General features: G+C 43.7%; 1 protein-coding gene across 1 annotated transcript in view; it reads left to right on the top strand.

The window, feature by feature from the left end:
• Positions 1-14,119, top strand: part of LOC112249085 (T-cell immunomodulatory protein) — a 131,786-nt gene that overhangs the window by 29,127 nt on the left and 88,540 nt on the right. The window contains exon 9 of the mRNA XM_024418729.2: positions 10,651-10,745. Coding sequence (XP_024274497.1) covers positions 10,651-10,745 — 95 coding nt within the window. The remainder of the gene's footprint in view (positions 1-10,650; positions 10,746-14,119) is intronic.

Raw genomic sequence — 14,119 nt, 5'->3', positions numbered from 1 at the left:
GACAGCGCCCAATACATAATTCATTGATGGAGACTGCACAGTTAAGGACCACGGGAAGAGTTGACTGCTAATGCAGTTAGAGGAATTACGTTGATGACATGATGATTTGTGTTCTTTCTTTCTCTCTCCGAGCTGAAGTAGCTCATGGACTAGAGTACATCTGAGGTGACGTTTAAAAAAAAAACCTGAACGCTACCCGGAGGATTTCCTCTCCTCCATTAGTGTCTTAACAGTGACAGCTCTGTGGTAGAACTACAGTGGTCCGTGTGCCGAGAGTCTTCTCAGGGAATGCTTTTTGAATATGTATGGGGTATTTGTGATGCATCCCTTGATATCTTTTATTTTTTTCTGCCTCTCTCCCAGGCATTGTTTTTTTGTTTTTTTTCCATCTCTTCTGGTGTGATATTTCTCTGATGTTCTCGTGGTACACTTCATCTTCTCTGTCTCTTTTTGAGAGCAGTGTTGTAGAGGCAAAATAGTGACACGTTATTCTTGGCTTTTGGATTGGGATCAGTGTCGTGGTAAGAAAGTCTGAAATACTTAATGGTCGTCGTCAAGGATGACACCTCATACATAGTTTTCTCTTTAATCGGCGCGCACTGGCACACACACACACACACAACTTTTCACATTGACACAGACACAGAGAGAGCCTCCTTAGCCCTACCCAGGTCTGGTTGCATGGCAGGGTCCAGATAAGATTACAGACTTGGGGGTTGTAATGTGTCTGGCTGCAGGCTGGTTCCCTGGGCCAGGGGGATACAGGAGGTGTGGATGAGTGGAGAGTGTGTAATCTCTGGGTTTCTCTGCAGGCCCGGCCTCTGATTTGCATTGTTATTGGTCCTGTGTCGTATCCTATGAATGCCAATGGGGGTGTCACCCGGCATCATAGCCTCACCAGGCTATCTCTCTCTCTCTCTCCTGCTATCTCTCTCTTTCTCTCCTGCTATCTCTCTCTTTCTCTCCTGCTATCTCTCTCTTTCTCTCCTCCTATCTCTCTTTCTCTCCTCCTATCTCTCTCTTTCCTCCTATCTCTCTCTCTCTTTCTCTCCTCCTATCTCTCTCTTTCTCTCCTCTCTCTTTCTTCCTCCTATCTCTCTCTCTTTCTCTCCTCCTATCTCTCTCTCTCTTTCTCTCCTCTCTATCTCTCTCTCTCTTTCTCTCCTCCTATCTCTCTCTCTCTTTCTCTCCTCTATCTCTCTTTCTCTTTCTCTCCTCCTATCTCTCTCTCTCTTTCTCTCCTCCTATCTCTCTCTCTCTTTCTCTCCTCCTATCTCTCTCTCTCTCTCTCTCTCCTATCTCTTCTCTCTCTCTCTTCCATCTCTCTCTCTCTCTCTCTCTCTCTCTCATCTCTCTCTCTCTCTTCATCTCTCTCTCTCTTCATCTCTCTCTCTCCCATCTCTCTCTCTCTTCCCCCATCTCTCTCTCTCTCTCTCTTCCCATCTCTCTCTCTCCCTCTCTCCTATCTCCCATCTCTCTCTCTCTCTCCATCTCTCTCTCTCTTCCCATCTCTCTCTCTCCTCCCATCTCTCTCTCTCTTCCCATCTCTCTCTCCTTCCCATCTCTCTCTCTCTCTCCTCCCATCTCTCCCTCTCTCTCTCTCTTCCCATCTCTCTCTTCCCATCTCTCCTCTCTTCCCATCTCTCTCTCTCTTCCCATCTCCTCCTCTTCCATCTCTCTCTCTCCCATCTCTCTCTCTCTTCCCATCTCTCTCTCTCCTTCTATCTCTCTCTCTCTCTCCTCCTATCTCTCTCTCTCTTCCCTCCTCTCTCTCTTCCATCTCTCTCTCTCTTCCCTATCTCTCTCTCTCCCATCTCTCCTCTCTCTCCCTCTCTCTCTCATCTCCTATCTCTCTCTCTCTCTCTCCATCTCTCTCTCTCCTCCTATCTCTCTCTCTCTCCTCCTATCTCTCTCTCTCTTCTCCTCTCTCTCTCCTCCTATCTCTCATCTCCTATATATATATCTCTCCTCCCTATATATCTCTCTCTCTCTCCTCCTATATATATCTCTCTCTATATATATCTCCTCCTCTCCTATATATATATATATATCTCTCTCTCCTCCTCCCATATATATATATATCTCTCTCCTCCTCCTATATATATCTCTCTCTCCTCCTATATATATATCTCTCCTCCTCCTATATATATCTCTCTCTCCTCCTATATATCTCTCTCTCTTCTCCTATCTCTCTCTCTTCTCCTATCTCTCTCTCTTCTCCTCTCTCTCTCTCTCTCTCATCTCTCATCTCTCTCTCTCTATCTCTATCTCTCTCTCTCTCTATCTCTCTCTCCTCCTATCTCTCTCTCTCTCTCCTCCTATCTCTCTCTCTCTTCTCCTCCTATCTCTCTCTTCTCCTCCTATCTCTCCTCCTATATCTCTCTCTCTATCTCCTCCCTATCTCTCTCTCTCTCTCCTCCTCCTATCTATATCTCTCTCCCCTATATATCTCTCTCTCCTCCTCTCTCCTCCTCCTCCTATATATATATCTCTCTCTCCTATATCTCTCCTCCTCCTACATATATCTCTCTCTCTCCTCCTATATATCTCTCTCTCTCCTCCTCCTATATCTCTCTCTCTCCTCCTCCTATATCTCCTCTCTCTCTCCTCCTCCTATATATCTCTCTCTCTCTCTCCTATATATCTCTCTCTCTCCTCCTATATATCTCTCTCCTCCTATATATCTCTCTCTCTCCTCCTCCTATATATCTCTCTCTCCTCCTCCTATATATCTCTCTCTCTCCTCCTCCTATCTCTCTCTCTCCTCCTCCTATATCTCTCTCTCTCCTCCTCCTCTATCTCTCTCTCCTCCTATATCTCTCTCTCCTCCTATATCCTCTCTCCTCCTATATCTCTCTCTCTCTCTCCTATATATCTCTCTCTCCTCCTATATCTCTCTCTCTCTCCTCCTATATATCTCTCTCTCCTCCTCCTATATATATCTCTCTCTCTCCTCCTCCATATATATCTCTCTCTCTCTCTCCTCCTATATATCTCTCTCTCTCTCTCCTCCTATATATCTCTCTCTCCTCCTCCTATATATCTCTCTCTCTCCTATCTCTATATCTCTCTCTCCTCCTATATATCTCTCTCTCTCCTCCTCTATATATCTCTCTCTCTCCTCCTATATATCTCTCCTCCTATATATCCTCTCTCTCTCTCCTCCTATATATCTCTCTCTCCTCCTCCTATATATCTCTCTCTCTCCTCCTATATATCTCTCTCTCCTCCTCCTATATATCTCTCTCTCCTCCTCCTATATATCTCTCTCTCTCCTCCTATATATCTCTCTCTCCTCCTCCTATATATCTCTCTCTCTCTCTCTCCTATCTATCTCTCTCTCTCTCTCTCCTATATATATATCTCTCTCTCTCCTCCTATATATCTCTCTCTCCTCCTCTCTATATATCTCTCTCTCTCTCTCTCCTCTATCTCTATATATCTCTCTCCTCCTCCTATATATCTCTCTCTCCTCCTATATATCTCTCTCCTCCTATATATATCTCTCTATATCTCTCTCTCCTCCTATATATATCTCTCTCTCCTCCTATATATATCTCTCTCTCCTCCTATATATCTCTCTCTCTCTCTCTCCTCCTATATATATCTCTCTCTCCTCTATATATCTCTCTCTCTCCTCCTATATCTCTCTCTCTCTCTCCTCCTATATATCTCTCTCTCCTCCTCCTATATCTCTCTCTCTCCTCCTATATATCTCTCTCCTCCTCATATATATCTCTCTCTCTCTCCTCTATATCTCTCTCTCTCTCCTCTCTCTCTCCTATATCTCCTCTATCTCTCCTCCTATCTCTCTCTCTCTCCTCCTATCTCTCTCCTCCTCCTATATCTCTCTCTCTCCTCCTATATATCTCTCTCTCCTCCTCCTATATATCTCTCTCTCCTCCTATATCTCTCTCTCTTCTCCTCCTATATATCTCTCTCCTCCTCCTCCTCCTATATATCTCTCTCTCCTCCTATATATATCTCCTCCTCCTCCTATATATATATCTATCTCCTCCTCCTCCTATATATATATCTCTCTCCTCCTCCTCCTATATATATATCTATCTATCTCTCTCTCTCCTCCTCCTATATATCTCTCTCTCTCCTCCTATATATCTCTCTCTCCTCCTATATATATATATATCTCTCTCTCTCTCCTCCTATATATATCTCTCTCTCTCCTCTATATATCTCTCTCTCTCTCCTCCTATATATCTCTCTCTCCTCCTATATCTCTCTCCTCCTCCTATATTCTCTCTCTCCTCCTATATATATCTCTCTCTCCTCCTTCTCTCTCTCTCTCTCTCCTCCTATATCTCTCTCTCTCTCTCCTCCTCCTATATATCTCTCTCTCTCCTCCTCCTATATATCTCTCTCTCCTCCTCCTATATATCTCTCTCTCTCCCTCCTATATATCTCTCTCTCTCCTCCTCCTATATATCTCTCTCCTCCTCCTATATCTCTCTCTCTCCTCCTCCTATATCTCTCTCTCTCTCCTCCTCCTATATCTCTCTCTCTCCTCCTCCTATATATCTCTCTCTCTCTCTCCTCCTCCTATATATCTCTCTCTCTCCTCCTATATATCTCTCTCTCCTCCTCCTATATATCTCTCTCTCTCCTCCTCCTATATATATCTCTCTCCTCCTCCTATATATCTCTCTCTCTCTCTCTCCTCCTATATATCTCTCTCTCTCCTCCTATATCTCTCTCTCCTCCTATATATCTCTCTCCTCCTCCTATATATCTCTCTCTCCTCCTCCTCTATATATCTCTCTCTCTCTCTCTCTCTCCTCCTCCTCCTATATATATCTCTCTCTCCTCCTCCTATATATCTCTCTCTCCTCTATATATATCTCTCCTCCTCCTATATATCTCTCTCTCCTCCTCCTATATATCTCTCTCTCCTCCTCCTATATATATATCTCTCTCTCTCCTCCTATATATCTCTCTCTCCTCCTATATATCTCTCTCTCCTCCTCCTATATATCTCTCTCTCCTCCTCCTATATATCTCTCTCTCCTCCTCCTATATATCTTTCTCTCCTCCTCCTATATATCTTTCTCTCCTCCTCCTATATATCTCTCTCTCCTCCTCCTATATATCTCTCTCTCCTCCTCCTATATATATCTCTCTCTCCTCCTATATATATATCTCTCTCCTCCTATATATATATATATCTCTCTCCTCCTATATATCTCTCTCTCTCCTCCTATATATATCTCTCTCTCCTCCTATATATATCTCTCTCTCCTCCTCCTATATATCTCTCTCTCTCTCTCTCCTCCTATATATATATATCTCTCTCTCCTCCTATATATCTCTCTCTCCTCCTATATATCTCTCTCCTCCTCCTATATATCTCTCTCTCCTCCTCCTATATATCTCTCTCTCCTCCTCTATATATCTTTCTCTCTCCTCCTCTATATATCTCTCTCTCTCTCCTCCTATATATATATCTCTCTCTCCTCCTCCCTATATATCTCTCTCTCTCCTCCCTATATATCTCTCTCTCTCCTCCTATATCTCTCTCTCTCTCTCCTCCTATATATATCTCTCTCTCCTCCTATATCTCTCTCTCTCTCCTCCTATATATATCTCTCTCTCCTCCTATATATCTCTCTCTCTCCTCCTATATATATATATATCTCTCTCCTCCTCCTATATATATCTCTCTCCTCCTCCTATATATCTCTCTCCTCCTATATATATCTCTCTCTCCTCCTATATATATATCTCCTCCTCCTCCTACATATATATTTATCTCTCCTCCTCCTCCTATATATATATATATATCTCTCTCTCCTCCTATATATATATATATATATCTCTCTCTCCTCCTATATATATCTATCTCTCCTCCTCCTATATATCTCTCTCTCTCCTCCTATATATCTCTCTCTCTCTCTCTCCTCCTCCTATATATATCTCTCTCCTCCTCCTCCTATATATCTCTCTCCTCCTCCTATATATATCTCTCTCTCCTCCTATATATATCTCTCTCTCCTCCTCCTATATATATCTCTCTCTCCTCCTCCTATATATATCTCTCTCTCCTCCTCTCTCTCTCTCCTCCTATATATCTCTCTCCTCCTCCTATATATCTCTCTCTCCTCCTCCTATATATCTCTCTCTCTCCTCCTCTCTCTCTCCTCCTCCTATATCTCTCTCTCTCCTCCTCCTATATATATCTCTCTCTCCTCCTCCTATATATCTCTCTCCCTCCTCCTATATATCTCTCTCTCTCCTATATATCTCTCTCTCTCCCTATATATCTCTCTCCTCCTCCTATATATCTCTCTCTCTCTCCTATATCTCTCTCTCTCCTCTATATATCTCTCTCTCCTCCTATATATCTCTCTCTCTCCTCCTATATATCTCTCTCTCTCCTCCTATATATCTCTCTCTCTCCTCCTATATATATATCTCTCTCTCCTCCTCTATATATCTCTCTCTCCTCCTCTATATATCTCTCTCTCCTCTCTATATATCTCTCTCTCCTCCTCTATATATCTCTCTCTCCTCCTATATATATCTCTCTCTCCTCCTATATATATATATATATCTCTCTCCTCCCTATATATATATATATATCTCTCTCCTCCTCCTCCTATATATCTCTCTCCTCCTCCTATATATATATCTCTCTCTCCTCCTATATATATCTCTCTCCTCCTCCTATATATATATATATATATCTCTCTCCTCCTCCTATATATATCTCTCTCCTCCTCCTATATCTCTCTCTCTCCTATATATCTCTCTCCTCCTCCTATATATCTCTCTCTCTCCTCCTCTATATATCTCTCTCCTCTCTCCTCTATATATCTCTCTCTCCTCCTCTATATATCTCTCTCCTCCTCCTATATATCTCTCTCTCCTCCTATATATATCTCTCTCTCCTCCTATATATATATATATATCTCTCTCCTCCTATATATATATCTCTCTCTCTCCTCCTATATATATCTCTCTCTCCTCCTATATATCTCTCTCCTCCTCCTATATATATATATCTCTCTCTCCTCCTATATATATCTCTCTCCTCCTATATATATCTCTCTCCTCCTCCTATATATATATATATATATATATCTCTCTCCTCCTATATATATCTCTCTCTCCTCCTCCTATATATATCTCTCTCTCCTCCTCCTATATATATCTCTCTCTCCTCCTCCTATATATATCTCTCTCTCCTCCTCCTATATATCTCTCTCTCCTCCTCCTATATATCTCTCTCTCCTCCTCCTATATATCTCTCTCTCCTCCTCCTATATATATCTCTCTCCTCCTCCTATATATATCTCTCTCTCTCTCCTCCTCCTATATATATCTCTCTCTCCTCCTATATATATATCTCTCTCTCCTCCTCTATATATCTCTCTCTCCTCCTCCTATATATCTCTCTCTCTCTCCTCCTATATATATCTCTCTCTCCTCCTCCTATATATCTCTCTCTCTCTCCTCCTATATATCTCTCTCTCTCCTCCTATATATCTCTCTCTCTCCTCCTATATATCTCTCTCTCCTCCTATATATCTCTCCTCCTATATATATCTCTCTCTCCTCCTCTATATATCTCTCTCTCCTCCTCTATATATCTCTCTCTCCTCCTCTATATATCTCTCTCTCCTCCTCTATATATCTCTCTCTCCTCCTCTATATATCTCTCTCCTCCTATATATATATATCTCTCTCTCCTCCTATATATATATCTCTCTCTCTCCTCCTATATATATATATATATCTCTCCTCTTCCTATATATCTCTCTCCTCCTCCTATATATATCTCTCTCCTCCTATATATATCTCTCTCCTCCTCCTATATATATATATCTATATCTCTCTCCTCCTATATATATATATATATATCTCTCTCTCCTCCTATATATCTCTCTCTCCTCCTCCTATATCTCTCTCTCTCTCCTCCTCCTATATATCTCTCTCTCCTCCTCCTATATACATCTCTCTCCTCCTCCTATATATATCTCTCTCTCCTCCTATATATATATCTCTCCTCCTATATATATATATATCTCTCTCTCCTCCTATATATCTCTCTCTATTCTCCTATCTCTCTCTCTTCTCCTATCTCTCTCTCTCCTCATATATATCTCTCTCTCTCTCTCTCCTCCTATATCTCTCTCTCCTCCTATATCTCTCTCTCCTCCTATATCTCTCTCTCTCCTCCTCCTATATATCTCTCTCTCTCTCTCTCCTCCTCCTATATATCTCTCTCTCTCTCTCTCCTCCTCCTATATATCTCTCTCTCTCCTCCTCCTATATATCTCTCTCTCTCACTCTCCTCCTCCTATATATCTCTCTCTCTCTCTCCTCCTCCTATATATCTCTCTCTCTCCTCCTCCTATATATCTCTCTCTCTCTCCTCCTCCTATATATCTCTCTCTCTCTCCTCCTCCTATATATCTCTCTCTCTCTCCTCCTCCTATATATCTCTCTCTCTCTCCTCCTCCTATATATCTCTCTCTCTCTCCTCCTCCTATATATCTCTCTCTCTCTCTCCTCCTCCTATATCTCTCTCTCTCTCTCTCTCTCCTCCTCCTATATCTCTCTCTCTCTCCTCCTCCTATATATCTCTCTCTCTCACTCTCCTCCTCCTATATATCTCTCTCTCTCTCTCTCCTCCTCCTATATATCTCTCTCTCTCCTCCTCCTATATATCTCTCTCTCTCTCCTCCTCCTATATATCTCTCTCTCTCTCCTCCTCCTATATATCTCTCTCTCTCTCCTCCTCCTATATATCTCTCTCTCTCTCCTCCTCCTATATATCTCTCTCTCTCTCTCCTCCTCCTATATATCTCTCTCTCTCTCTCCTCCTCCTATATATCTCTCTCTCTCTCCTCCTCCTATATCTCTCTCTCTCTCTCTCTCTCCTCCTCCTATATCTCTCTCTCTCTCCTCCTCCTATATCTCTCTCTCTCTCTCTCTCTCCTCCTCTATATCTCTCTCTCTCTCTCCTCCTCCTATATCTCTCTCTCTCTCTCTCTCTCCTCCTCCTATATCTCTCTCTCTCTCTCCTCCTCCTATATCTCTCTCTCTCTCTCCTCCTCCTATATCTCTCTCTCTCTCTCTCTCTCTCTCTCTCTCTCCTCCTCCTATATCTCTCTCTCTCTCCTCCTCCTATATCTCTCTCTCTCTCTCTCTCTCCTCCTCCTATATCTCTCTCTCTCTCTCTCTCTCCTCCTCCTATATCTCTCTCTCTCTCTCTCCTCCTCCTATATCTCTCTCTCTCTCTCTCTCCTCCTCCTATATCTCTCTCTCTCTCTCCTCCTCCTATATCTCTCTCTCTCTCTCTCCTCCTCCTATATCTCTCTCTCTCTCTCTCTCTCCTCCTCCTATATCTCTCTCTCTCTCTCTCTCTCCTCCTCCTATATCTCTCCTCTCTCTCTCTCTCTCTCCTCCTATCTCTCTCTCTCTCTCTCTCTCTCTCCTCCTCCTATATCTCTCTCTCTCTCTCCTCCTCCTATATCTCTCTCTCTCTCTCCTCCTCCTATATCTCTCTCTCCTCCTCCTATATATCTCTCTCTCTCTCTCCTCCTCCTATATCTCTCTCTCCTCCTCCTATATCTCTCTCTCTCTCCTCCTCCTATATCTCTCTCTCTCTCCTCCTCCTATATCTCTCTCTCTCTCCTCCTCCTATATCTCTCTCTCTCTCCTCCTCCTATATCTCTCTCTCTCTCCTCCTCCTATATCTCTCTCTCTCTCCTCCTCCTATATCTCTCTCTCTCTCCTCCTCCTATATCTCTCTCTCTCTCTCTCTCTCTCTCTCTATATATCTCCTCCTATATCTCTCTCTCTCTCTCTCTCTCCTCCTCCTATATCTCTCTCTCTCTCTCCTCCTCCTATATCTCTCTCTCTCTCTCCTCCTCCTATATCTCTCTCTCTCTCTCTCTCCTCCTCCTATATCTCTCTCTCCTCCTCCTATATCTCTCTCTCTCTCTCTCCTCCTCCTATATCTCTCTCTCTCTCCTCCTCCTATATCTCTCTCTCTCTCCTCCTCCTATATCTCTCTCTCTCTCTCCCTCCTCCTATATCTCTCTCTCTCTCTCCTCCTCCTATATCTCTCTCTCCTCCTCCTATATCTCTCTCTCTCCTCCTCCTATATCTCTCTCTCTCCTCCTCCTATATCTCTCTCTCCTCCTCCTATATCTCTCTCTCCTCCTCCTATATCTCTCTCTCTCTCCTCCTCCTATATCTCTCTCTCTCTCCTCCTCCTATATCTCTCTCTCTCTCCTCCTCCTATATCTCTCTCTCTCTCCTCCTCCTATATCTCTCTCTCTCTCCTCCTATATATCTCTCTGAATAGTAATGTGGTTCATCAATGGGAGCCAGTGCCATCCTACTGGTCTGACAGTAAACATCAGTGGATGATAACACAGAATAAAGACTGACAAGCTCGCTCCGATTGTGAAACTACTGTATTAGTCTCTCTCGTTCACCTTTTACCTCACTCACTCTCTCCCCACCTGCCATCTCTCTCTCTCTCTCTTTCTTTCCTCGGTGCTCTGATTGAATGTTTTTACTCTTACCTCCGCTGTTCTGTCTCTGTTCGTTTCAGTTTTCCCATCATCCTGCTTTTTTTTTGTTTGCCCTTGTTTTATTCATGTCTTTCTCTTTTTCTTCCAGATGGCGATGGGTTCCAGGACCACCTTCTCCCAGTGTGTCTGGACGATGCATGCCACAGGAGTGCCATCTACCTTTCTAAGCCCGGGGAACCTGAGGTACCGTATTCCCCCCCATTGAAACCTGACACGAGACCTCAAATCCTGCTCCACCCTAAAACTAAACTAGCCCTGCCCTCGTCCTTTACAGGTTGCCATTTTGAGTGTCCGTTTTTTTCTTTCGCTCCCAGACATGAGCCTCTTGGTCGTGCTGTAAACACCAGGTTTCCTTTACGAGAGCTGCTGAGTGACACAGCCAATACCTGCACCACCTCTCTCTGACTCCCGTGTCTTAGTTTCAGAACCACTCTCCCTCATAATTACTCTCCTCATCCAGGAGATCGACAGCACACACCCATAAGTGGCAGGACTACAATAGGGAAAATGAGTTCATAGCCACTCCGAGACTAATGAGGTTCTTGCAGAGAAGATAAGTCAGCACTGCTTTCCTATTTTCCCCCCACAAACGTCTGCTTTTGTATGCCTGTCACAGACAATTGTGATTTGAGCAGGGGGAGACTGAGGGAGAGGAGAAGACTGAGGGAGAAGGAAATGAGAAAGACGGCCGAACATATGTTGTCTTTTGTTTGGTTGTCATACTGTTCAGTTCTTTACCGTCAGAGATGAGGAGTCAGAAAAGTTGTCCGTAGTTGATTCCACTAGCTATCCTCTAGCTAGCCACTAGCTATCCTCTAGCTAGCCACTAGCTATCCTCTAGCTAGCCACTTCAACCTTTTTTACTCACTATCTTATCATCTTCTCCGCTTTCTATATATAATTTGTCGCTCTCCATCTTTTCTCTCATCTCCCTCCACCTATTCTTCTATTCTTCTTTTTGTCTCTCTCTCATGGACTGAGCCCAGTGGGGTGGGGAGCACCACTGAGTCCCTGCTCATTTTCTCTCAGCTAGCCTGTGTAGCTCCCACTGACCGCAGGCCACGAGACATGATTGGATTAGAAGCTTGGTAGGAGGAGATGCTCTGTTCAATCAGTGTCTGGGATCTTTGTCTTTGTCGGTACGTGTTCCGGCATGTTCCTGCAGGTGTGTATGCTTCTGTACAGATGGGCGCACGTGTCATTGTGTGCAGGAACATGTGCCCCCCCACCCACACACACACACACTGATTGAGACCAGTTGATCTTGCGGTGTGTTATTTCCATCACGCTAATCAGCTGCTCATTGACAGCGTAAACATGTAGCTTCACACTCATTAGACTGTTTACAGAGGCTATTCATTATATTCACTCACACTGCATGTGTACACGCCCTCTGAATATGAACATATAGCACACTGGGTCTCATTGAATTGCTGCATGAGAAGGGATAGGCTATTTTCTCCTATAGGTGGAACCCCATACATCTACCTACCATATCCATCCAGACCTATACCAATCCACCCCATATCCATGAAGTATTAGTATCTCTCTTGTGAGTGTAGGTTTAATTTCACCCAGGCCTCTGTGTGGCTACGTCTTCTTGATCCATTTGGATGGCCAGTCAATCATCTGAAGACTCAGGGCGTGAGTGGGAACAGACAGTTGAGTTGAATCTCAGCCAAGCCCCCCGTCCCCGCTCTGACAGGATACAGAAATTTTAATGGAGCCTATATCCAGACGTTCCTCCAGAGACGGGGATCCGTGGGCCGGGAGGCGGCCTAGGATTTGATTGTCCCTTAATCGGCGTGCCGGGAGGAAACCCATCCATAAAACATGGAGAGGGGAACGGCGGATTGTCTGAGGGGGCATGAGTAAGCGCCAAGGGATGTGCAAGGAATTCCAATGCAGAGAAGGGTGGATACATGGGTTGGCCCGTATATCTCCACCTCCCTTCCTTCTCCCGGCACCACACTGTTATTCATTTCATTTTCATGTACTGCATAACCAACAATTTGTCCCGAGGTTTGACAGTATCTGGAGCTGGTGGGATTGTTTCTTTGTATTTATTTTTGGGAGGAAGATAAATAATATTTATGTTCCTGCTGCCTGATTTGTTATTACTTTGCCTTCTCAGCATTCTGCTGTGCTGCTAGCACCATTACAGCATGGGGCCACTGTCCTGAATAGAAGAGTAAGTTGAGCCGTGGGGGGGGCTACGTCTTCTTGATCCATTTGGATGGCCAGTCAATCATCTGAAGACTCAGGGCGTGAGTGGGAACAGACAGTTGAGTTGAATCTCAGCCAAGCCCCCCGTCACCTGATGCATAGGAGAGTGGAACACGACATGGCCATTATCTCCACCCCGCCGATTTAATATACACTGCCAAGTTTCCACTGTGAACGAGTCAGGCCATCAGTCTGAGACAGCCGGACACAGGGCACGGTAGCACCAGGTGCCATCCACAGATACCCTCTGTCTTTGTGACATGCTGACATGTGGGTGTAGTCTGTCACCAGCTTTGTCATCAGCTCTGCCTCCCCACTCTCGCTCTCTTTTGGTCTCAGGGACACCTGTTCAATGTTTCTTTATTCATCACAGGACAATGAAATACACCCTCTCTCTCTTTCTCTTTTCTTTGCTCTTGCTCTCTTCCTCACTCATCAGCACCTCGTGCATTTCCCCTATGTTTGAACTTTTTTTCACATTTGTGTTAGAAGGCTTTTTATCTTGGCCTCAAATCTATCAGGAGAAACATGTGAAGTGCGATATACATGAATCCATCCTAGATTACATATATCATTTAATTAAGTAAGGGCTAAATGCCGACGTTCTGGACATTACCTTGGTATTAATGGACGACCGGATAGCAGAGTCCTTCCGTGGAGTTAATTTTTCCAAGGTAGTGTGCAGAGCGGAGGCGTTTCCCCCGTTTATACAGTACCACATATTCCAAAGAAAATAATACTGAAGCACACATTTACTGGTATAGAAATGACATGTTTTCCTTTATATTTTGATAAGTACATTCAACTTTTATCATCCCAACAAACCTGGTTGCCAGAGACGTGACCCAGTCGTTCGTTTATTCGGTTGCCATGATAGCTGGCAACGTTCTTATCCCTTGCTTGCTAGCTAGGCAACTATAGCTAGCACAGGCACGTCAAACAGTGCAGCCAGGATAACAGAATAGCAGTATTTGCATTTGATTAAACTTTTTTCCAGTGGCATTTATTTGGATACATCCATAACAATGAGCTGCTGATTTGCGATTTCACCTGGCACTGAAAGGTTGCTCTCTTCTCAGGCCTGTTCATTATAGTAGAGATCACGTTGCAAATGAAACACTAGGCCAAACGCTAGCTAAATCGTTTGTTGCTAGCAAATCTGCCAATATAACCGAATTCAACAATGACAGTTGCTGAAAACAGCTGGTCAAACTATACTGAACAAAAATATAAAAGCAAACTATTTCAAAGATTTTACTGAGTTACAGTTCATATAAGGAAATCAGTCAATTGAAGTAAATTCATTAGGCCCTAATCTATGGATTTCACAT

The sequence above is a fragment of the Oncorhynchus tshawytscha genome, linkage group LG04, assembly GCF_018296145.1.
Source record: "Oncorhynchus tshawytscha isolate Ot180627B linkage group LG04, Otsh_v2.0, whole genome shotgun sequence".
NCBI lineage: Eukaryota > Metazoa > Chordata > Actinopteri > Salmoniformes > Salmonidae > Oncorhynchus > Oncorhynchus tshawytscha.
Note: the sequence above shows the minus strand (reverse complement) of the source record. Positions and strands in the feature narration are given on the sequence as shown.